The sequence below is a fragment of the Coptis chinensis genome, chromosome 3, assembly GCF_015680905.1.
Source record: "Coptis chinensis isolate HL-2020 chromosome 3, ASM1568090v1, whole genome shotgun sequence".
Taxonomy (NCBI): Eukaryota; Viridiplantae; Streptophyta; class Magnoliopsida; order Ranunculales; family Ranunculaceae; genus Coptis; species Coptis chinensis.
This window is the reverse complement of record NC_141458.1, coordinates 2,067,452-2,090,040: the sequence shown is the minus strand read 5'-3', so window position 1 is coordinate 2,090,040 and position 22,589 is coordinate 2,067,452. Positions and strand designations below refer to the sequence as shown.

Sequence of the window (22,589 nt, the reverse complement as noted above, 5' to 3'; positions counted from 1 at the left end):
GTATCTACCTGGAGTAACTGATCATTAAAGATTAATAAAAAGTGCGTCACGTCATCAGAACCAATCAGAGAAAAGCATATGTGTTTCTATTTAAAGCCTGTAGAAAACTCTTGAAAGTTGAAGCTTCCAATAATGTCATCTCCATCAGAGTAATTCCTATGTCTCAATTTCATCTTCTATTTTTTTTCCTTTTTCTTTTGCATAGTAATGTCAATTTTAACCATCGCTGTTTTTGTTTTTGTTGTTGTTACAGATTCTACAATTCACTTCCTCCGATCAGCAAGGCATATGGGACGGTCTGTTTTTTGGCCACTGCAGCATATCAATTGGGAATATATAATCCTTTTCATATTGCGTTAATACATGAACTGGTCTTTTCACGCTTTCAGGTATGACCTTTTTATTATGTCTATCAGTCTAGTACATATACAAGAGTTATTCATCTCTACTTGTTGTATTATTTCAGTTGTGGAGGCTGTTTACAAACTTTTTTTTCCTTGGCCCATTTTCTGTGAATTTCGCTATTCGTCTCTTAATGATGTAAGTAGAAAATCTACTGTCCAATTCATCCTCACAGTTGAATTTTTATGATGTAAGAATTCTAGGAAAACAAGGGAGCTAATAGGGAAACTTTTGTGTTAATGTCTTTGATGTTACAGAGCAAGGTATGGGGTTCAGGTTGAAAGAGGACCTTTCGATAGACGACCGGCAGATTTCCTATGGATGATGTTTTTTGGAGCTTTTTCGATGCTGGTGCGTTAGGCAAATCTGCTACCTTCTTGTTTAGTATCTATATATCTTTGTCTGTCATACGTGTGGAGATATTTTGGAATTGTGATATAAGGGAAGATATTTAATATGGTGATATGGATATTATGCATTTCAATTTGTGTCTCTTTTTTGTTTTCTTCCAATTTTCATATCTAGATCAATGTGGGATGCTCTTTAGCTGTTGCATGACCATCTTATGATTTTTTGTCTCAGATATTTTCAGCCATCCCTTGGTTCCGGTCTCCCTTTTTAGGCGTCTCCCTCGTCTTCATGCTTGTTTATGTCTGGAGTAGGGAATTCCCGAATGCCAAAGTTAATATATATGGCCTTGTGGCACTAAGGGTACTCTTCTGCTATTCCTGTTTTTTTAAGTTTCTTCTTTTCTTTTCTGAAATGCACAAGCTATCAAATAATAATGCGTCTCTTGTGCAGACATGTTTGGTATTAACCATATGACATGTGACATTCTGCTAAATGCATTTACGAATATTTGCTTGCAGGCATTTTATCTCCCATGGGCAATGCTTGCTTTGGATGTTATTTTTGGCTCATCACCCATGCCAGACCTGTTGGGCATCCTAGCTGGACATCTGCATTACTTTCTGACAGTCTTGCATCCACTGGCCGGTGGAAAGAATGTATTGAAGACTCCTAACTGGGTGCATAAACTTGTCCGGCGATGGGGGATTGCATATCATCCAACTGGCCAAGCTGTCCAGCCTGATAGGAATGCAGGTACAGCTTTCAGAGGAAGAAGCTATCGACTCAGTGGATAGAACTGCCTTCTCATTCATAGATGTGAATGGCCATGCACCATCTCAAGTTTCTTTTCAGATTTCAATTGACTACCGACATGCAACTGAAGCACCTGTTCCTAGAAGTATCCTACGAACTGTTTGATAGATGTTCTAACGGCACTAGGGAATTAAACCTTTCTCAAAGATTCAAACTACCAGAAGGAAGTTCTCTTTTCGTTCATTTTCCTTTTGGATTGGTTCAGTGGAAGGCAAACTTGAATGAAAAAGAGAAAATGATTGGTAATTATTGCTTGACTATTATCGATCTTTGCCTTTTTGAATATATTGAGGAGAAATACATACAGAAACTATTACTGATCTTCGTTGTTGTTGTTTTTTTTTTTTTTTTTTACCATTTCCTATCTTTATTATAATATAACTTCCTTTAGTGGGTTTAATCATGTCATGGTATGAGACACAGATCCTTTATAATAATAAAGTTAAGGAACAAAACCTACTAGTTTCTAATGCATGATCAGTTTAAGTGGGACTGTGAAAATAAGTTAAATCCAGACATTGGTAAAACGATCTTCTTCTATAAGGAGTCAAGCTGAGAAGTTGTTTCAAGTGGGTCAACACGGGTGGCGTTCGCCTCCCAGGATAAACAATGAAAGGGGTACTCCAAGTTGACATGTCTTGATGAACTCTCCATAACGTAGAAATCTCATTAAATTGATACAAGAAAGACGATGTTAAGTGTAGTAAATGCTCCTCTGATTCTCTCTTACCTCAACCTCGATGTGCAAATGCATGTGAGGGAATGGCGTCACTTTAAAGAGTCACTACACTTTTTCAAAGAGGTCTCTCCAAAAGGTACATCCCCTGAACGATACATCTTTTGAGCCTAACCACCATAAGACACATGGGAGCCAATCGATGACTTCCATTCTGGATTAGCAGCCTGGTCAGAAGCCATCTTTGCAAAAGAATCATAAATAAGAGTAGTAATCTCCCAAGGAAACGAGTGATTGTCATCTCTAATGCAGTGGAAAAGATGCATGTCTAGATTTTTTGGGCACCCAAGTACCCAACTTTCATCCGGACCTTGTCAATGTTTTGGAGCTCTTCCATGAAAAAATTGTTTTGGAGGCTGCTGAACATTATTTTTAAACCTCGAAGGAGCACGTTCTCACAACTTTGATGTACACTTTTAAGGGTGGTCACACCTTAACTCACACGCATGCCACTGATACATTATCATGAGCCATCATGAGATTGCACATAATTTCAGATTCCAAGTTTGCTTTATTCTTACTATTCATTTCAACTAGATAAACCCCATCATACAACCATTCACCTTACACATGCATTTCTCTGGTTCAGGGCTTCATGGAGGTATCTACTCAATACTCAATTTTGGTTCTCACATATATATAAATCATTTCCATACATTTTGCATTGTCTGTTTTCAGATGATTGAGCTCAAAGTTCGGTTGCATTGCAAGGCTTGTGAGAAAGCTGTTCGCAGGTCCTTAACCAAGATAAAAGGCAAGTAGTTATTATGAGTGGCAATATATTATTACACATCAAGTGAGTACAATGCAGCGCAAATGGTCTCTGTTGAATGAATATCAATTATGTTTTTAGCTTCAACAAGTAATTAAGTACAGCCTAAGTAAGATCATGTTGATTGTCTTCAATTAACAATGGCCTCGTTTCTTACAATACTCTCTGATAGGAATACCTTCTGAAAATATATTTGCATGCTCATGGTTACAGGTGTTAGATGTGTAGAAATAGACCAGACGCTCAGCAAAATCACTGTCTTGGGCTACGTCGCCCACAAACTGGTCGTAAAAACTATTCGCAGGACCGGAAGGAGAGCTGAGATGTGGCCAACCTCATGTCTCAAGGAGGCTTCTGGTGTAACTTTGAAGTAAGATTTAAAGAGGAGCCAAGGAATCTTAGAAATATGGGTTTGTCATGTGTAAAAATATTATAGATATGTGCACGAATTGTACTGTGTTCCCTACTGCTGTCTTGATCCGTATATTCGAGTGAGCAGAGCAAACGATTTTGGCAGAAGGGGGCTATGCGAGACAAAAACCATCTTCTCTCTTATTTTTTTTTTCGCCCAAATACTTTTCTCCTTCACCCATCTCTCTCTCCCCCCGCATCACCCAACTCTCTCTCTCCGCCGCAGCTCCGCTCACTCCCCACTGCCATGCAGTATACTAGTAATCAAGTGAGCGGAGCGACGTTCTGGGCCGACAGGGTCTAAAAAGTATTTTGGTTGGTTTCTGTCTGTCCTCATTCTCGAGCAATTTCTTCTTCACTCTCCCTCTCCTTCCTTCCTTCTCAACCAAACCCAACTCTCTCTCTCTTCTCCACCTCCGCTCACGCCCCCACTGCTTACAATTATCTAGTATACTGAACAATGAAGCACACCCCCTTCTGAGTCTAATATGTTTAGGTCCAGATAAATGAAGCAGGATTGACAATTGTTACAGGGTTCCAAACAAACAAAAAGTTTCTCAAATCTAGTGTGACAATGAATCAGCAAATAAATCGTTTTATATCAAATGCTAGTTCTACACTATCAGTGGCTATTAGTGAAGTCCAAAACTTGGTCTCAAAGGGATTGTTTCAGCAGGCACTTGAATTCTACAGAAAAGAAGTCCATCCATGTCAATTCCATGAAAAACATTTCATACTCCCCTCAGTTATCAAAGCCTGTTCTACAGCTCAGTTCCTGCATTTTGGAATTCAACTACACTGCATGGTCCTGAAAACTGGTTCAGTATTAGATATCGTTATAGCAAACTCGCTTATCAGTATGTATGCTAAGTGTTCGAGCACCGAAACAGCATCTCAATTGTTTGATGCAATGCCTGTAAGGGACATGGTTACATGGAACTCAATCATAACCTGTTATGTCCAGAATGGGTATGTCACAGAAGCTATAACAAAGTTCAAGCAAATGTGTTCCTACAGTATTCATCCGAAACCTGAGTTGATTGCCAGTATTCTCTCAGTTTGTGGTCGAACTGGAAATTTGAGATTAGGGAAAGAAATACATGCTCGTGCTGTTAGTAATGGAGAAATCAATCAGTGCACATTCACATCCACAGCTCTCATAGACATGTACTCAAAGTGTTTCGACTCGAAGGCAGGTTATCAAATATTTGAATGCATGAAACAAAGGAATGAAGTTTCATGGACAGCGATGATTACAGGATGCACCACAAATGAGCGTTACAGTATTTCACTTGATTTGTTTCGCGCAATGCTTGTTGAAGGATTCAGACCAAACCGCGTGACGCTAATTGCAGTTTTACCAGCTTGTGCTGAATTAAGTTATCTAAAACATGGGAAACAGATTCATGGGTATGCAATCCGTAGCCACTGTGAGTCAGAATCTAGACTTGCGGCAGCATTAATAGACATGTACTGCAAATGTGAGGGAACACAAGGTGCTGCTACCCTTATTTTTGAAACATCACAGAGACGAGATGTTGTGATGTGGAGTTCTATGATTGGAAGCTATTCAAAGAATGGAGACAGCGCGAATGCAATTAAACTTTTCAATCAAATGCGTATGGAGGGGATCAATCCTAACTCCATAACTCTGCTGGCAATCATCATTCCACACTCAGTAAACCATGGGCGAGCAGTCCATGGATACATCTTGAAAACTGGTTTTGGTTCGGACACTTACGTTGGGAATTCTCTCATAGACATGTATGCCAAATGTGGTCACCTAAATGCTTCACACCAGATTTTCAAAGAGATTCCAATAAGAGATTCAGTATCTTGGAGTGCTCTAATTCGTGCTCATGGCCTATATGGTTACAGTGCAGAAGCTCTGCAACTCTTTAATCAGATGCTAGAGGAAGATATTGAACCTGACAATATCACGTTCCTTGCTATTTTATCAGCATGCAGCCATGGGGGATTCATAGAACAGGCATGCAAGCTCTTTGAACAAATCCAACAGGATAACAGGATAGATCTCACACTAGAGCATTATGCTTGCTATATTGATCTTCTAGGACGTTCTGGAAATGTTGAAAATGCATATACGATCATCACAGGCATGCCCTATAAACCAAGTCCTGCCATTTGGAGCAGTTTGGTATCAGCATGCAAGACCCATGGTAGACTGGATGTGGCAAAGCAGTTGGTTCATCGCCTTATTGCTTCTGAACCAGACAACCCAGCAAGCTATATGTTATCACGAATGGTATATGCAGAAAACGGTGACTGGTATGGCGCTGAAGAAGTCCAAAAAGTCATGAGAAAGAGGGGCCTGACGAAAAGCTCTGGATACAGTCAACTAGAGCCTGAATTTTGTTGTTGAATAAGAAGAAATGGCATTCAACAGAAAGAACAGTACTTTCTGTTGGATACTTGCATATTAGCTCATGATTCTCTAACAGTATTTATTTACTCAGTATGAATCTATAGGACCTTTCTTGCTTATTCAGAGTTAATTTCTTCAGTGCCCCTTAATTGTATAATGTAGACGGCTTTACCGGTCATTATAAATTGTTACTGCAATTATATCTATGATAAATATACTGATTATCAGATTAGTAAAAGAACATAAGGATAAAAGTACAACAATGTCAGCGTTCAACCTAACTTTACCTAATCTTCCATGAGATCATCAAACCAACAGCTTACTAACATATATAGAAATAAATGTAAAGAAAACCCTTACACAAGGAGAAAACACTTTTAAACAACATAGCTTAACTTTCTGAGCACCATAATCTACATTTTACGATGCAGATTACCAGCAGAGAGAAATTTGGATATATTTCATGTTTAACAGAAGCAGGAATTCATCAAGAACTCTGGTCCTCAAGAGCATCATATTTCTCCCCCTATGAATCTGCGTTCAGATAATATTTTAAGAAAAGCCACTCAACCGATTTCACCGGGTTGGATTCTGCCATAATTAAACGCTTTAGTCAACATAATTAAACGCTTCTGCCATGCAATTGAACACGTTCTTCCATTTGAGCAAACAACATATACTACAAATAACATCTACATCCACGTAGCAAATTGATGTCCAGGAGCACCCGTTAGCAACTTGGATTCTGTATTTTTTTACCTTGTTTCCTAGAAAGACACTTGTCATTTTTACCATAAGAACTACAGTTTTATGCTTCTCAAGATCTTTACCATAAATCATATAATTTCATACCATGTACAACGATTACAGTAAACACATACTACTTTAAGATATATTTATGAGATGGAACATATTCTTTCTACTTTAACCATGCACTAATCTTGCACTAAGTTTCATAGACTGTCACTGAAATTTGTTGTTTCCTCTAGTGCAGACCATATGGAATCAGGGTCAAGCGTGAATGGCTCATCCAACAGGAAACTGTCTGCAAAAAATGTATCATGATTCATAACACCAGATCCACAAAACGATTCACAAACATCAAACGTGTTTTCAACTTCATATCCCCTATCCACCACCTTAGGAGGGTTCACAGCAGTAAATGCAGGTGTTGAGGGCTCTACTGACATGCAATCAGGTGATGCAAACCTTGCAGCAACTGCCTTTATTTCTGTTGTGGATGGTGGGTTCAGTGAATCACCAGGTATCTCTGGGCGTTCGTCGTCGGGAAAATTAAATTTTCCTTTTGAACCCCGTAGGCAGTAGAGTGCTGCATCATAGGCACGAGCAGCCATCTCTGCAGTGTCATAAGAACCTAACCAAATTCGTTCTTTGCTCTGTGGTACTCGTATCTCTGAAACCCATCTTCCCCATGTTCTCATTCGGACACCTTTGAAGGGCCCGAGGGTTTTTCCTCGCTTGCCAGCTTTTGCCTTGTTTGACGGAGAACCCATTTTCCAGTTTTGGATGGAAAGAGCTAAAAAGAGTATCACAGAACCTAATTTGTGAGCAGGCAAGTTTTGGTCGGGTGAGGTGGGACCGATGGGACGGAGATGTTTGGAGGAAGGTGGAGAACGGGGTATTTAAGAGCAAATCAGGTTGAGTTTATCTAATGCCTAGAGATAAGTAATGCGGCTCACGTGCCTGATAACTCACACGTGGAGACTAATTGACGGTGGCACGTGATACTGAAGTCTGCACTTGGCAATTTAGGTAACTGTCGCCTAGTCTGCGTGGCCAACAGATATTAATGCAGCTATTGGAGTGTAGTTCCTTTACTCCAATTACAATGAATGGTGAGTAGCCAGCCATGAATGAGTTGTTCTCACCACTTGTACTTCTTATTTGGAAAACTAGACTGATGTCACGTTTAAAATTTTTCACCAAAATCTAAAACTCTAATTTGCACTACATGTCTAAACTCACATTTAAGGAAAAATCACACATAAAATCAATATTGGACAAAAATGCAGGCTGGCTCTGATTAACTCTTGTTTTTCTCCACTTTTCAATTTTACAATGGCTTTGCATGTTTGTGATTGCTAATAATTTTACTCTGGATAAGCAACTATCAACGAAAACCTTGCTATTTGTTCTGCAGCTGATGTTTATTTGTACATCATCGCATTAGTGAGGCCTACAGCCTACTACAGTAGACGGCAAGGACAACTTAGGTCACATCTTGGTAGCATGAGGACTACCTACCTGAATTACTTCAAAACCTATGTCATGACATCACGTTTTTGTTGAAATAATCAGTCCCTACATGATTATTGTGAAGGTGAATTTGTTACCATTCTGTAGGCCAAAAACATGCAAATATTGGGCTCATCAAAAGAAGAGACAAAGAATGCTAAGAAAAAAGTGCCCATCAAATAAAAGGATGACATAATAATTTTTTATGAATAGATTCTTTGACATGTCCTTCCTTGCAAACAAAAGTACAAACCAAGACTACAGAACATATTTTTCTCCATCACTTACCTGGCTAAGAAATGATGTTAATCCCGCCAACATCCTAATTGCTTCTAGTCTTATCGATGAATACATGAATCATATATATCAGGATGGCTTTACCTGGAGAGCAAACAAAAAAACCCAGTAAAACAGCAGTCACATAAAGCATTCAATTAAAGATGGGTATAATTGTGAATTTCCATTTGTTATTATGAATATCTCGTATTGGATGGAAAACACGCCATGGAATAAGGATATAATGCACCAATCACATATAACTGAAGAAAGAAGGAAAGGAAATAAGAGTACATATTCTTCTAATAGAACTATGGTCTGAATAACATTATGAAGTATGAAGTATCTATTTGGAAGTTCGACAGGAAAAAAAATGGATGACTTAATGTTGGTTAAAACTGCCTATGCATGGTAAGACTCGACTTTCTCATTCACAACGATATATGGCATTATGGTTCATGCGAGATATAAATAAAAGATACTCCACGAAACCAGAAAGGTTCAGACAAATTACAGAGCATTAACATAAAAGAAACTGAAAAGTGTGAGACATAATTATAGTAGAAGAAGGAACCAAATTACTTCAAGAAATCCTTATAAAATAGAAATCGAACCAAAAGTTTCATATGATTTTTTTTTTTCTCGGTAAAAGTTAAATTGTATTATATCAAAGAAAACGTAGGTCGAGATAACCTACCATTACAAAGGACATATAAAAACAACCCAAAAGTAAACCAACCACCCTACTCAAGACTCTCTATACATAATATCTTCCCATCTAGCTGCAAAAGTTTCATATGAATCAATACAGTATTAACTTCTTGGACCCTGAGACGATTGACAGTGTATTTAAGTGGAACCAAAGAATGTGGAAAAAATAGTGAGTGTTTACAAGAAAGTATACGGTATATATTAACCTTAAGAAGAACCAGAAGCTACTCCAGTTTGGGTGTTTGAATCAGCGACACGAGCAGCTGGTGGAACATAGATACGTGCTTTCTTTAGGATTTCTGCCACAATCCAATTTTTCCTTTTGCTTAATGGCCTTGAAGGATCCAATCTAACCTGGAACACAAGTTGGACAGACAAATCCAAATCACTTTCATTTACATATAGTGTCTAACAGTCTGTATTACAATATAAGTATATAACAACATCAACATTCATTTTCATATGAGCAACAATTTCCCGATAAACAATTTTCATATAACAACATCAAGTCACAGTATTCATAATCGTTATTTAGAGATTATAAAAGATTATGAATGCTTGAATAGGGAAGTAGGATAAAAGACATACCCGATCACCAATATTGCACTCGTTTCTCTCATCATGGGCCATGAACTTGCTGGTTCTTTTTACATAACGATTGTACATTTTGTGATGGAAGAGTCTATCAACAGCCACCACTACTGATTTTTGCATCTTATTTGAGACCACCATTCCCACCACCGGCTTCATTGCTTATTAATCTCTTGAGTTTCAAACCTCCAAAAAAAAATCTACTTTACTCTTTTTTGACAAGTAAAAATATAGATACTTATCAATAGCAAGCAAGAGAAACCTAGGAATGTGAACATTAACACAATGCCAACCAAAAAGCTCCTACATAGTCATTGCAGTACATTTGACAAACTCCAAAGTCCTCTTATGGGCATTTTGTCAAACAACTAAACGCATATAATAACAATCAACCCAAACGCTAAAAATTTGTTGATAATAAATGCTTAAAAGAATGATTTTTTTTTTTTTGTATATAAGAAGAAATAGTCAAAACTTGTTGGACAGAATATATCGTCAAAAATTTTGAACTTACCGGAAAATACGAAATTCCGAACGAAGGAAGAGCCTGGGGGGAGAAGGGGTTTTGGAAAAGAGGACGAGTCATGAGTGTCCAGGGTTTATTACTGATTGGATAATTAAATATTGTGGGCTTTGGTTGGTCCTACTAACTTTATCTATATTTTGGGCTTCGGCCCAAACATTTATAAATAGTATATTCCTATGCAGTGGGGGCGGCGTGAGCGGAGAGGGAGAGGGAGAAATTGAGAGGTGTGGAGACGGAGAGGAGAGGGACGAAGAATGAGAATAGACAGAAACCAACCAAATGACTTTTTGTCCACGTACCCTCTCTCGGCCCAGAACGTGGAATGAGGACAGACAAAAACCAACAAAATAATTTTTTGTCCACATCCCCTCTCATACCCTCTCTCGGCCCAGTGGAATGAGGACAGACAAAAACCAACCAAATAATTTTTTGTCCACATATCCCCTCAGCCTAAAACGTTCGCTCCGTTCACTTGATTAGCTTTGGTCCTACTACTGTTTTTATGAGGTGAGTGACTGAGCGGTGAGCCTTATTTCTTGTTTATTCTTTACAATTAGCAGGTAACTAGTCGAATAGTCTGACTCATCTTACTAATGGGAATGCAGATTAGTCTACTAAAAAATGTTGAGCAGCAAAGACTATGATAAACAGCAATTGGAATGTTAACAGCAGCAGGAGCTACTCGAACATACCAAATTAGATAGCACATACATAAGCTGTTTAACGAGATATTACAGCACAAGAAGCTAAAAGGAGCAGTCATACAAAAGAAGCAAAATACAAAGGAGAGCCTAGCTAGCTCCTACTTCTGACAAAATAAGGAGGACTAGATGGGAGAGTTTAGCTCCTATTTCTGACCTTTCTTTTTCCAAAGATCTCCAAACATCCTAATACCAGATCCCTTCCTTTTGGTATTTCCATACCTATCATCTAAATCGTCGTGCATTAGAGGCGACCCTTCATATCCACTGTATGCACCAGCCAACTCGAACACACCACCACTTACAATATGTTTGTCCATAGACCCACACCTCCCAGCATATTTCCCATTCATATCCATTCCACCAGATAACACGGCTGCAGCGGCATCAGCTGCCTTCCTCCACTGATCTGTCTGAACCCTCAGCGTCTTCATCTCTGACTCTAAAGTTTCTTTTGCAGTTCCCATGGTTTCAAGCTCCTGCTTCAGGCGTGCTACATTTACTTTGCTTGTTTCCAGCTCCACTCCTGATTGACTCAGCTTTAGTTCACTTTCCTCCTCCTTGACTCTTGCTGATGTGACCTCAGCTTCCATTTCATTTACCTTTGTATTCAGACTCAAGTTCTCTGCCTGAAGCTCACCTACCTCCTTATCCCTCTCTTCTAACTTGCCTTTCAGCAAATTTATCTCATCCTTAAGTAAAACCATATCTTCCACTGATGGCTTCTCTTCCTCCGGAAGTAACTGTTCAGAAGATTTCTCTACTGATTTCGTTTCATTATCCTCTTGCTCATTTGTGTTGCTCTCTTGCGTCATAGTCTTATCTAGCACAGTTGGCATTGGAACTTCAAAAACATCAGTTTCGCCTGAGTTTTCATCATAGGTATCAGTTACACTGCTGTCATTCCCATGACTATTCTCTTGGACTTGTGGAGGCGGAGGTGGCGGTGGAGCAGTAGGATCCTGCCCATCTTCACTTTCAGGAATAACTGGCTCCTTTTTGTTTTTCTCAAGTTCTTCTTGAGCTTCCCTTTTGGCAGCTTCAGTAGAAGCTAACTGGTCTTTCAGTTTCTTAAGCTCTTCTTGTGCCTGGCCCAGTTGGGATTCCAAATCTGCAACTCGTGTCCCGAGTTTCTTCTGTTGTAATGAATCAGCTGGGGAACCTCGTGGTGAGCGACGATCACCTAGCTTAGGGCTGCTGCGATCAACTATTGGTCGTTGATGGAGTGGATCAGAATCGGAACCTGATGTCCTCACCTGAAATGGAACCTTAGAAGATTGCCTTTGAGGCACATCTGAAACTCTTTCCCTGGCAGCAAAGTAAACAACATTTCATATATCCAACTGTGTATAATCCAACTATACTAACATGCAGATGAACAAACGGTAAAAAAAGATAAATGACGCACTGTACTTGAACTTGTAAGCTAACAGTTAATGGCTTGAGAGAACAATTTTCTCCCGCACAATTTTCAACGGCTCAAGCATTTCACCATTATTACAGTCATTGTTTACCCTAAACAAATTCACAATACAGTATATTGTTTTTAACTGCTTATGCCCGCTCAACTAGTTCCAGTATGTTGCCTAGGCACCTAGCCGAGTATAAAGAATGAAAACCAAAAAGCCTTGCAACATGGTTAAAAAAAAAGAAAAATGCAACAGGAGAAGTTGCCAGCTTTCTTTTATTACCATCTCAGCTACTATAATGAACTATTGAAATACCATGTCACTGATGTCATGGTTACTATCATTGCCCCTCAGTTTCATTACACACTGGCATCAGTTTCAAGCAAATTTGCATATCAAAGTTGAAGACTGGAAATCACATTTTAGGCACAAGCAATATATATCCTAAACATAAGTATATCATCAATGTACAGCCAAGTTGTAGAGAAAATTCTGTTTCTCACGGTCGAGGCCAAGGCCGAGTGAACCGCGACTTCACTCCACTCCGATGTTTTAAGCGCCATTTTCAAAGAAGCGGCGCCCGCTCATGGCTTTAATACTGTAGCGCCAGGCCAGAGAGAGCGGCGCCGGCGGCCTTCAGTTTTTTTTGCGGGCCTCGCTACAGTAACCGCGATTTTTGGTTTTTTGGTATAAAAACAAAATCAGTTTTTTGGAAAACCTAACTTTTCCAAAACCAAGAAAGAGAGTGATTACAAGAGAACAATTCTTTGTGAGTTGAGTGTTCATTCTTTGTGAGTGAATTAGAGAGAGACTTGTGTCGCCATTCTTCAGGACATCTAGTAAAGCTTGGAACTTCGCGGTGTGGAAGTAGGCAAGTGCGTCGAACCACGATATATATATCTCGTCTTGTGGTTTGTTCTTCTTTACATTGATTGTTTTATTTCATATGTTTGTTATTTGATATTGAGAAGTGTTGGGATATTGCCCGGAGGGTGTTGAAGTCTTGTCTATCGAGAAAGATCAATCTTTGTGTAGGATTGATCCGTTTGGTGTGGGTAACGTTGTTTCCGCAGATTAATTATTCACAACAATTGGTATCGGGCGTAGGTATAACGACTAGGATTTTGAGTTTAGTACTAAAAATTTGTGTAGACAAGGTGTTCGATTAAATTCGAGGTGAAATTGTTTCTTTTGGGTTATTGTGTGTAACTTGAAAGATGGCTCCCAAGATGTCAAACGCAAGGTTTGAAGTAGAAGTTTAATGGGAAGAATAACTTTTGGGATTTGGCAAGTCCAAGTAAAGGACATCCTTATCCAACAAGGTTTGCCTGAAGGCCTGAAGGGGATTAAATCTAAGCGGAAAGTATGGCTTGATGATGATGATTGGGAAGAGTTCGATCTTGGGCTTGTTCATCAATCCGGTTATGTCTTGCTAATGAGGTCATGTATAGTGTGATGGGAGAAAATACCGCCGGTATTTGGCTCAAACTAGAGTCTATGTATATGACAAAGAGCATGACGAACAAGATGTACCTTAAGAAGCGTCTTTATGCTCGGTACATGATGGTCGATGGTTCAACGATGCAAGAGAGCACGTTAGTGAGTTCGTCGACGTCTAGCGGATTATTTGAATGTTGGTATGAAGATGGATGATGAGGATCAAGCGGCATGTTTGATATTCTCCCTTGCCGAAAAGTTATGAGCATCTAATGACTACATTCATGAACGAGAAGTCGTCGATCTTGATGAAGTTCGAGTGCACTTCTTTCTTATGAGTTGATGAAGAAGACACGTGTAGAGAATAGCATTGATGCAAGTCGGGGCTAGTGGCAAAGAGGAAATTGATCCGAACGTAATTATTCAAGTAATGATAATTCTAGGTCCAAGTCAAAAAGCCTTTAAAACATGTGCGATCTTCTAATTGCGTAAATGAAAAAAGGACATTACGCAGAAGTAATTGTCCTCACCCAAGAAAGAGAACAAAGAGATGGGTCGAAGAAAGGTAAGGCAAAATTTTGAGGCAAATTATGCTTCGTGCTCTGAAGAGGATGAGTTAGATCTCTGTGTCCACAAAAACTATATGACCGGAGAGGTGGATTCTTGATTCCGGGATGTTCCTATCATATGTGCCCGAATAGAAAGTGGTTTACTTCTTTATGAAAGCATTGATGGCGGTTCATTTTAATGGGTAATGGCGTTGCTTGTAAGGCGGTAGGAATTGGAACTATACGGTCAAGATGTATGATGGTGTAGTGAGGACTCTAACCGATGTGAGACATGTTCCCGAGCTAAAGAAAAGTCTTATTTCTCTTGGTACCTTGGATTCCAAAGGCCACAAGTTTGTGATGGCGAAGGTGGAGTCCTAAATATTGTTCATGGCTCTTGGTTGTTATGGCGGTCAAAAATATGGAACCTTGTATACTCGATTGGTAGTACGGTGATGGCGATGTAGCGGTGGCATGTAGTAATGATTCCGAAAGTGCACTAAGATGTGGCATATCGTTTTAGGGCATATGAGAAAAAAGGGTTTGTCCGAAGTTATGCAAGCGAGGGTTCTTGAAGAACTTGAAGAAGCCAAGTATGGGGTTCGTGCGGAGCATTGCGTCCTATGAAAGCGAAAGCAGTCAGAGTTCAAGTCAAGCAAGCACACGACAAAAACAAAGCATCCTTGATTATGTGCATACAGATGTTTGGGGACCCTCCGGGGGGCTTCAAGGAGGTAACCGCTTATTATGTCATTCATTCATTGATGATCATACTCTATTTATGTGTGGGTGTATATGATGAAATCGAAAGATGAAGTGTTTGAGACATTTAAGAAGTGGGAAGCGAGGGTTGAGAATCGCACGGATAGGAAGGTAAAGACATTACGGTCCGACAATGGTAATCGAGTATACCTATGGACCTTTCCAGGAGTTAAATGCTAACGGTGGAATTGCGACACCGACACCGGAGGGCACGCCATACGCCAGAATGGAATGGGAGAGGATGAATAGAACTTTGCTTGAAAGAGCAAGATGTTTATTATCAATGCGGTCCCCCAGGCCAAAAGAGTATTAGGCGGATGCACGGTCCATGGCATGTTACTGTCTGATAGGTCACCGATTACAAACTATAGATTGCGGGACACCTTTATGAGGTGTGGTCGTAACCGGGTGATTATAGTATATTTGCGAAGTGTTTGGATCGATGACTTACTACCATGTGAGGGACAATGAAGCTAGATCCCAGAGCTAAGAAGGCCATATTCTTAGCTTTCGCAAATGGGGTAAAGGGATACGATTGTGGTGTCTAGAAGCCCACAAGTTCCGGTCACAGAGATGTTACTTTTGATGAGACTTCCGTGTTATCTTTCGAAGCAGTTCCGGAAGTAAATGGGCGTAATGGCGAAGTCTATAGAAGTTCAAGCTACCGAGCTTGAGTTGTCCGACGGCAGGATGACCGGTTAGATCATGATGAGGTACCAAATCATGGAACCACACAAAGAACGGGAAGAAGAGCAAGAGCATCCGCGAACTTGTAGCCGGGGTGACCACAGCCACGAGAGACAAGTTAAAGAAGTGCACAAGTATGGGCACGAAGTTCGGTGAAACACTATGGTCGTGGATTTAGTGGCATATGCGACTTTTGAATATCGAAGATGATGAGCGGATAGCTTCGAGGAAGCATTAGAGATGCTCATTACTGAGAGATTGGTTGGTATTTATATGCAAGCAGAGATGGAATCTCTTGATAAAAATCACACATGGGACCTAGTTTTATTGCCAAAGCGGCAAAAGGACTATCGGCGATAAATGGGTGTTGAGAAAAGAAAGAGGTCCTTCCCCGAAGTCCGACAAGATCGGGTACAAGGCAAAGAGTGGTAGCAAGGGTTTTTCACGAAGGAAGGAGTTGACTACTGATGAGGTATTTTTCCCGGTGGTCAAACATACGTCCATTCGTGTGTTATTAAGTTTAGTTGCTCACTATTTTGGGAGTTAAGCAACTTGATGTGAAAACCGCTTTCTTGCATGGGGACTTGGAAGAAGAGATCTATATGAGACAACCTGAAGGGTTTGTCGCGTTCTTTGAAAGAAGATTATGTATGCAAATTGAATCGGTCATCATGACGGGTTAAAGCAATCGCCAGTGCAATGGTACAATGCTTTGACACATTCATGATAAACATGAGTACACCCGGGTAAGTATGACCGTGTGGTCTACTTTAGAAGGCTTCGTGGTAATGACTTCATCTATCTCCCCGCTTTATGTGGATGACATGCTTATTGCTTCCAAAAGCATGGTGGAGATAGACAAGTTGAAATCTCAACTTAGCTCGAAGTTTGAGATGAAAGACTTAGGTGGAGCCAAGAAGATCTTGAGCATGGAGATTGAGAGATAGGAAGAAGCGACGGATAGTTGTATCTCGGAAGAAATACATTGAGAAAGTAATTTCGATTTGGTATGGAGAATGCAAAGTCGGTTTCTACTCCTTTATTTGGGCATTTTAGGCTTTCGACTAAGTTCTCTCCTAGTTCGATTGGAGGAACAAAAGCATATGGCTAATGTTCCTTTATGCAAGTGCCGGGTAGTAGTTTGATGTATGCTATGGTGTGCACACGCGGACATTTCACGCAAAGTTAGTGTTGTGGCGGTATATGGCAAATCGGGAAGCGGCATTGGGGAAGCGATGAAATGGGTACTAAGGTACTTGAAGGGTACTTTGGATGTGGGATTAGCTTATGGTGGAGGCACTTGTTATGTCGATGGGTTTGTGGATTCTCGATTATGCAGGTGATCTAGATAGACGACGATCGACTTTCTTGGTTATGTGTTTATGATGCATGGTGCACCGGTTAGTTGGAGGTCATCTTGCTACAAATTTCTGATTGCTCTATCTACTACCGAGGCAGATATATGGGGCAGAGGTGTTGAAAGAGGCACTATGGCTTCGAGGTCTTCTAGATGATTTGGGTATTGAGCAGAACGTTGTTTCCGCAGTTAATTATTCACAACACAAGTAATACTCCTTGGCTTTTAACTTACCATAAATATTAAATCACTGGCTTTTCATTTTTTGAATCATAGATTAACACCACACACCCTGTGTATGATATTGCAAGTCAAGTCCTGTGTCATCAAAATTCTCATGCCACTATCGTGGAGCCTGTCTCAGACCCTCAGGCCATATAATGTTTAACAGAAGCTATATGTTTTGTAGTCATGAGTCTTGAAACGGTATAAAAACCCATTAGTTCTAATAAATTTCCTGTTTCTAAACCATCATTTAGAAGACTTTCTTGCGTCCATCTAACTTAAAAACAAATTAAACGACACAGAGGCAAGAAACATTATTTTAAGTGCAACAAGTGCATGTTTTAACTTTATCTTTGGTAACCATGATGCAATTCGGCAAATCATTTACAGCCTCTTCCAAGAAAGTAGGTAGTACAAAAGGTGTATGTTTGCAAAAAGTACTTCCAATCTGGTAAGCAATCCCAAAACAGCACTTTTACACCCGTCTTACATAACATTATTTGCACTGGAATACACGCGTGTATCTCAATACAAATCAACAATCACCAATTAGTATGTATAATAAGTAGGTAAGAATAGAATTACTGATCCAAAAAAACAATAAGAGCCCCTCATATCGCCTCGAAACACGTTTAAAAAATGACTTGAATGAGGGGATCTAACATATTTGGACGCCCGCCCGTTTCAAGATACTGCCTAAAGTTTAGTTTTTGTCACAACTGTAAAATTAATTATTTCTGGATTTCAGATCCATGCCAAGGAAATTGTAGAAATCATGGGAACAAATAGATCTAAAGTGGGACTCACATTATTGATAAAGAACCTTCATCTCTTGTTTCAACCAATCTGGATAGGAAAAATTAATGCTTTGTTTTCTATTTGGTATACAACTTGGGTCATTATGAGTTGTGCCATTACTCATTAGATCATATGTGGAATATTACCATATTTTTCAAACACCCTCTAGTTCATTTTCTTTTATCCTAGTTATCAAATGGGTAAAAGACATTCTGTCCCCACTCTTCACTGACCATTTCATTAAATGGCCAGGTCTCTAAGACTCCAAGTCTCTAGCTACTACATCCCAACTCCTATACAGTACCTTTTACAGTTCTAAGCAGAAAGTCGAATTTAAGATTGTAAGCAGAATGGGAAAAAGAAAAACCAACAACTTGCCATATGGCACAAATTTGAATTCAAATGGCTGTATAAGGATATAGCACTTTCCTTAATGGGCATTGGGCTAAAGTAGTAAACACATACAGAAACAAGTCATAAATTTCACTCCTTGTAGATTTTAAGAAATAAATCAAATAATACAGTGATGTTTGAATTGGGGGCCCATTAAGCAAGCCAGGACCACACATCACTAGTCCACTAGTTCACTACATAGAGTGGTGAGTTAATTGACACTGTGCCACATGCCCACATGACAAATTATGGTTGGTATATTAATTGAATGAGACTCAGCTTTGCATACCTTGTTCTTGGCATTTGTTCTTCTATGCTCTAACCAAGAAAAACAAACCAGAGACTGTGAAAGTCTGCATAAAACAGTAAAAAAAGACAAGAGTTAGAAAAGAAGGACAAAAGTTAACATACTATTTGCTTTTTTGGATATTTGTATACTTTAAGCCTCCTCAAAAGACGGGCATGTTCTCATTTCTCAATCAAAAAATGGAACACTCACACATTAATCTACAGACACAAATGCCCCTTGCATCCTTTGCACTAGAGTAATCTACAAATGGCAAGCTAAACTATACAGATGTCTAGGCGTCTAATCCACCTCTCTTTTGAACAAAATATTTAAATGCAAATCTTGATAGAGCAGCATCCATGCAATCGAAGTGTTAAGTTGAAGGACTGATTCCAAATGCAAAATAGAAACGGGGATGTAGCTCAAATGGTAGAGCGCCCGCTTTGCATGCGGGAGGTACAGGGTTCGATCCCCTGCATCTCCACTAATTTTGGCTTTTGATTCAAAACAAAAAATGATTCAAAAACTGGAAACATGGAGTAGCATTGGATGCATCAACTTTAAGAGTTGTAATCGTAGCCCATACAGAAAGTAGAAATCATAGTGAAAACATGGATATGATTTTGAGGCTAGTGAAGAACGGGCTTCTTACTTGAAGTTGAAGTAGACAGAAATGAAAAATAAAACAAGTAGAGTGTGGGAGAAAATCATACTTACAACTGAGATTTCTAAAAGATATATGCTACTACAATCACTTTCGATCTCTTAGGAAAAGTATGAAATCTCCATGATAGTGAAGAAAAGAGAGACTTGAAAAGTTGTGAAGTGGAAAGAGTGAACTAGTATTTAATGCAGAGTGGGAGTGTAGGCGTTATGTTTTTGAAGTAGAGTAGGATTTTGAATTAAAGTTGAACATTTGAACGTGTGTGGGAACAGAGACGAATCTTAGCTAGAAGACAACAAGTAAATTTTATATCAGAAGAAAAGGCCTTTTTTTTTCTTGAGATTAGATCTTTCGACCTTTCACAAAATCCCAAAAGTCGCCAATACTTGAAACTTGCTTAGGCTAACTCCAATGGTGCTGCAAAACATCAAATTTAACGTAAAATGTGATCCAATGGTACGTTAAAACGTTATACCGCCAACGCTATCTTCATAAATTTCTCTATTTTTGCAGTCAATTTTAACGTTATAGCGTATGCTCTGTACGCCATTGCCAATGGCGGGCAATCAAAAAAATCCAAATTAGTCTTGCACGCCGTAGCCAGTGGCGGGTAGGAATGTGAATTAATTCAAATAATAACTTACACGCCACTCACAATGGCGTCCAGAATTCAATTATGATTTTCCACCCGCCACTCCCAATGGCGGTTAGAATTGATTCTTTTTTTTTTCGTTTTTTTAATAACTTAATTTATGCAATTACCATTCTATCCTACCCTTTTAAATTTTTTTGATTTATTTGTATCTCTTTGTTATAATTTCAATTTTAAGATTAAATTTATTCCGATTTGCAACAACTTAATTAATTATTTAAATAAAACATTTATTGAAAATAAAAAAAACAACAAATTAAAAGGAAATACATTAAAAATACATCAAATACGTACGAAACATTTAAAATCTTAATCAAATTAATCAATCGCTTTCTCCGTATTCTTCAAAGTGCAAATTTCTTGAAGGAGTCCGTGAATTGCGAAGAGTTGGTCTTTCAAAATTTGTTTCTTTGCGTTTTTGTACCATTCTTTTTCTTGAGGTGTCATAGTCGATGTATTTGTGCTCATGATCTCCTTTTCCCATGCCAATGTCTCACGGAATTCTTTTTTTTCTGCAAGTTTAATCCTTGAAGGATTAAATGCTTCACTTTCATAGAATTTTTTCCCACGGTCAGTTGCTGCCTCAATGGCCTCTATCGCCCGTTGAGATTGTCGCGTTAATTCTTTGAGAGAAGTTTCATTTTGACTATCAACTTTTTTTTTTGTTTTGATTTGTCTCTTCCACAATCCGGTCTTTTTGATGACCAGGTCTTTGCATTTCAGAATCAGGTGTTCCCCCCATGCCATCTTGTTCGTTTAATGGTATGACACAAAACTAGACCACACTATAGTATTCTACGTATATCAACACACAATCGTATTGCTGAGACTTAGACAATGTGTTTCTAACCTTGGCTTCAAATGAAGGAGCAACTCGCTAATATGTATTGAGAATCCAAGTCAAACTGCTTGAAGAACTGGCTTGCAGGGAAGTTATTAGTGACTAAATTGTCCCACAAAAACTTGTAGCACATCAATTGAAACCTGCCATGGTTTTATAACACATCATTATAAATTAACGAAAATCTAACCAAATTATAAAAGCATAATTGTGTATGATAAGAAAGTGAAATTATAAAAGCAAAATTGAGAGAACAACATCAAAGTGAAATATTGATAAATAACAATTGAAGCTCTTAGAGATTGAACATTTCGGCTATCACATAAAGATGACTGATTGTACATACTATAGCACTTAGATTCCTATAAGATTGTACTGAATACCTTCGCAAAGCCAATACTATTAACTAACAATAAAAATATCACAAACTAATAAAGTCTTGCAATAAAAACATTCCCCATAACCACATGCATCAACAAGATTATTGTAACTAAGCGTGCATTTGGAATTATATTGCATAAAAAATTTACTACATTTTCATAACATAGGTATAAAATCGAGATTTATCTTTGCAAAGAATAACAAAGTTTCACCACTATAACACATCACATAGAATCATTTTTGCCAACACTTGATTATGAATGGTTAAGTACAATGTGACTAGCTCGAATCATCCCAAAGTAGTAAAACGGTATACATATGATATTATACCCTACCACTTGAGACCCATTTTATTTGCAAGTGGTGGACTCTCAACCAAAAGATTAGTGTGACTCACATTTGATCACACTTGAACACTTGATCTTGCCAAACTATTTTATTTTGATGACAAACATCCATACACTCGGTATCACATATTATCAAAGAAGCAAAACCGTTTAGCCAATCTTTGTTTTGTCATTAGTACTACATTTTAGCGGGGAAACTTACCTTGCCGAACCAAAGCGGTGAATAAAAATTAAAACATTAAGTAAGCTATTACCGCCTACCCTTTCTGATTGTGAAACCAAACACCATCAACGAGAGATACGAAATGAGTACTTACCATTTCTCTCATTAGGAGGTTGACAAGCAAGAGAGAGCGAAAAGAGTTTTTTTTTTTGTTTGGTAAGCCTTTGTTTTAAATGAGATCAAGAACTCTTTGATCTTTGGCGGGATTCGAGCCCCGGACCTCTGGTATCATCACCAAAAAGTTTTACCGACTTTGCTAGTCGGCACTGCGACTTATAAAGAGTTTTGAGAGGCGGGACTCTGCAAGTCTGCAACTGAATTCAATGCAAATACTTTGGCTATGTTTCAACTGCATTGAAGAAAGTCCTTACAATTAACCATGTTACTTGAAAAGATTGAACCGCGAACCCATTCTTTTAAATTTTACCAAATTCCAGGTTAGTCGAGGCTACCAAATTCCAGGTTTATTTTGAAAAGTTATTTGTGAAACCTTATGCTTGAATTGGTAACTTGACGTTTCTGAAGAGTGAAATTGTTTTTTAACTTGGAGAATTAAAACAACTATAAAAAAAAAAAAAAACAAAGGGATTTCAAGCACAAGAGTACTATAAACAAGCTTGTAGAATTACCTGCTGCAGTTTTTT

At 38.8% G+C, this 22,589-nt stretch overlaps 5 protein-coding genes and 1 non-coding gene across 10 annotated transcripts; 3 read left to right on the top strand and 3 right to left on the bottom strand.

Annotated features, from left to right (window-relative positions):
* The first annotated feature begins 29 nt into the window (after nt 1–29).
* DER1 (DERLIN-1) lies at nt 30–1,888 on the top strand. Its single transcript, XM_086599899.1, has 6 exons — nt 30–149; nt 254–389; nt 467–540; nt 660–753; nt 985–1,113; nt 1,272–1,888. The coding sequence occupies exons 1-6, from the start codon at nt 133–135 to the stop codon at nt 1,545–1,547; spliced, it is 726 nt and encodes a 241-aa protein (XP_086456025.1). The 5' UTR covers nt 30–132; the 3' UTR covers nt 1,548–1,888.
* A 2,171-nt stretch (nt 1,889–4,059) lies between these two features.
* Nucleotides 4,060–6,012, top strand: LOC147507186 (PPR superfamily protein). Its single transcript, XM_086599894.1, has one exon. The coding sequence runs from the start codon at nt 4,060–4,062 to the stop codon at nt 5,866–5,868; it is 1,809 nt and encodes a 602-aa protein (XP_086456020.1). The 3' UTR covers nt 5,869–6,012.
* Nucleotides 6,013–6,174: 162 nt separating this feature from the next.
* Nucleotides 6,175–8,151, bottom strand: LOC147507185 (Integrase-type DNA-binding superfamily protein). The gene has a single exon (XM_086599900.1). It carries the CDS (start codon nt 7,383–7,385, stop codon nt 6,825–6,827), a length of 561 nt encoding a protein of 186 aa, XP_086456026.1. The 5' UTR covers nt 7,386–8,151; the 3' UTR covers nt 6,175–6,824.
* A 131-nt stretch (nt 8,152–8,282) lies between these two features.
* LOC147507184 (uncharacterized) lies at nt 8,283–10,365 on the bottom strand. Of its 3 annotated transcripts, none has more exons than XM_086599901.1 (4): nt 10,220–10,365; nt 9,703–9,891; nt 9,321–9,468; nt 8,283–8,508 (listed from the first exon to the last, which is right to left on the bottom strand). In XM_086599901.1, the coding sequence occupies exons 2-3, from the start codon at nt 9,862–9,864 to the stop codon at nt 9,322–9,324; spliced, it is 309 nt and encodes a 102-aa protein (XP_086456027.1). In that variant the 5' UTR covers nt 9,865–9,891; nt 10,220–10,365; the 3' UTR covers nt 8,283–8,508; nt 9,321. The 3 variants fall into 3 exon arrangements, with proteins under 3 accessions (XP_086456027.1, XP_086456028.1, XP_086456029.1); XM_086599902.1 differs by having other exon boundaries at nt 9,703–9,915; nt 10,220–10,349; XM_086599903.1 differs by having other exon boundaries at nt 9,703–9,877; nt 10,220–10,303.
* Nucleotides 10,366–10,855: 490 nt separating this feature from the next.
* Nucleotides 10,856–19,768, bottom strand: RIP4 (ROP interactive partner 2). 3 transcript variants are annotated; one of them, XM_086599897.1, is made up of 3 exons: nt 19,551–19,768; nt 18,838–18,901; nt 10,856–12,240 (listed from the first exon to the last, which is right to left on the bottom strand). In XM_086599897.1, the coding sequence occupies exons 2-3, from the start codon at nt 18,849–18,851 to the stop codon at nt 11,079–11,081; spliced, it is 1,176 nt and encodes a 391-aa protein (XP_086456023.1). In that variant the 5' UTR covers nt 18,852–18,901; nt 19,551–19,768; the 3' UTR covers nt 10,856–11,078. The 3 variants fall into 3 exon arrangements, with proteins under 3 accessions (XP_086456023.1, XP_086456022.1, XP_086456024.1); XM_086599896.1 differs by having other exon boundaries at nt 19,555–19,767; XM_086599898.1 differs by lacking the exon at nt 19,551–19,768 and adding an exon at nt 19,048–19,097.
* TRNAA-UGC (transfer RNA alanine (anticodon UGC)) lies at nt 19,249–19,321 on the top strand. Its single transcript has one exon. It is a non-coding gene; the product is annotated as a tRNA-Ala (tRNA).
* Nucleotides 19,769–22,589: the final 2,821 nt, after the last annotated feature.

Excerpts from the sequence above, each read along its gene's own strand:
- DER1 (XM_086599899.1), top strand. Across the intron at positions 541-659 it reads GCTATTCGTCTCTTAATGAT|AGCAAGGTATGGGGTTCAGG; the intron begins GTAAGTAGAAAA and ends TTGATGTTACAG. Across the intron at positions 754-984 it reads TTGGAGCTTTTTCGATGCTG|ATATTTTCAGCCATCCCTTG; the intron begins GTGCGTTAGGCA and ends TTTTTGTCTCAG.
- LOC147507186 (XM_086599894.1), top strand. The coding sequence starts at position 4,060 with ATGAATCAGCAAATAAATCGTTTTATATCAAATGCTAGTTCTACACTA.
- LOC147507185 (XM_086599900.1), bottom strand. The coding sequence starts at position 7,385 with ATGGGTTCTCCGTCAAACAAGGCAAAAGCTGGCAAGCGAGGAAAAACC.
- LOC147507184 (XM_086599901.1), bottom strand. The coding sequence starts at position 9,864 with ATGAAGCCGGTGGTGGGAATGGTGGTCTCAAATAAGATGCAAAAATCA. Across the intron at positions 9,469-9,702 it reads AGTGCAATATTGGTGATCGG|GTTAGATTGGATCCTTCAAG; the intron begins GTATGTCTTTTA and ends CTTGTGTTCCAG.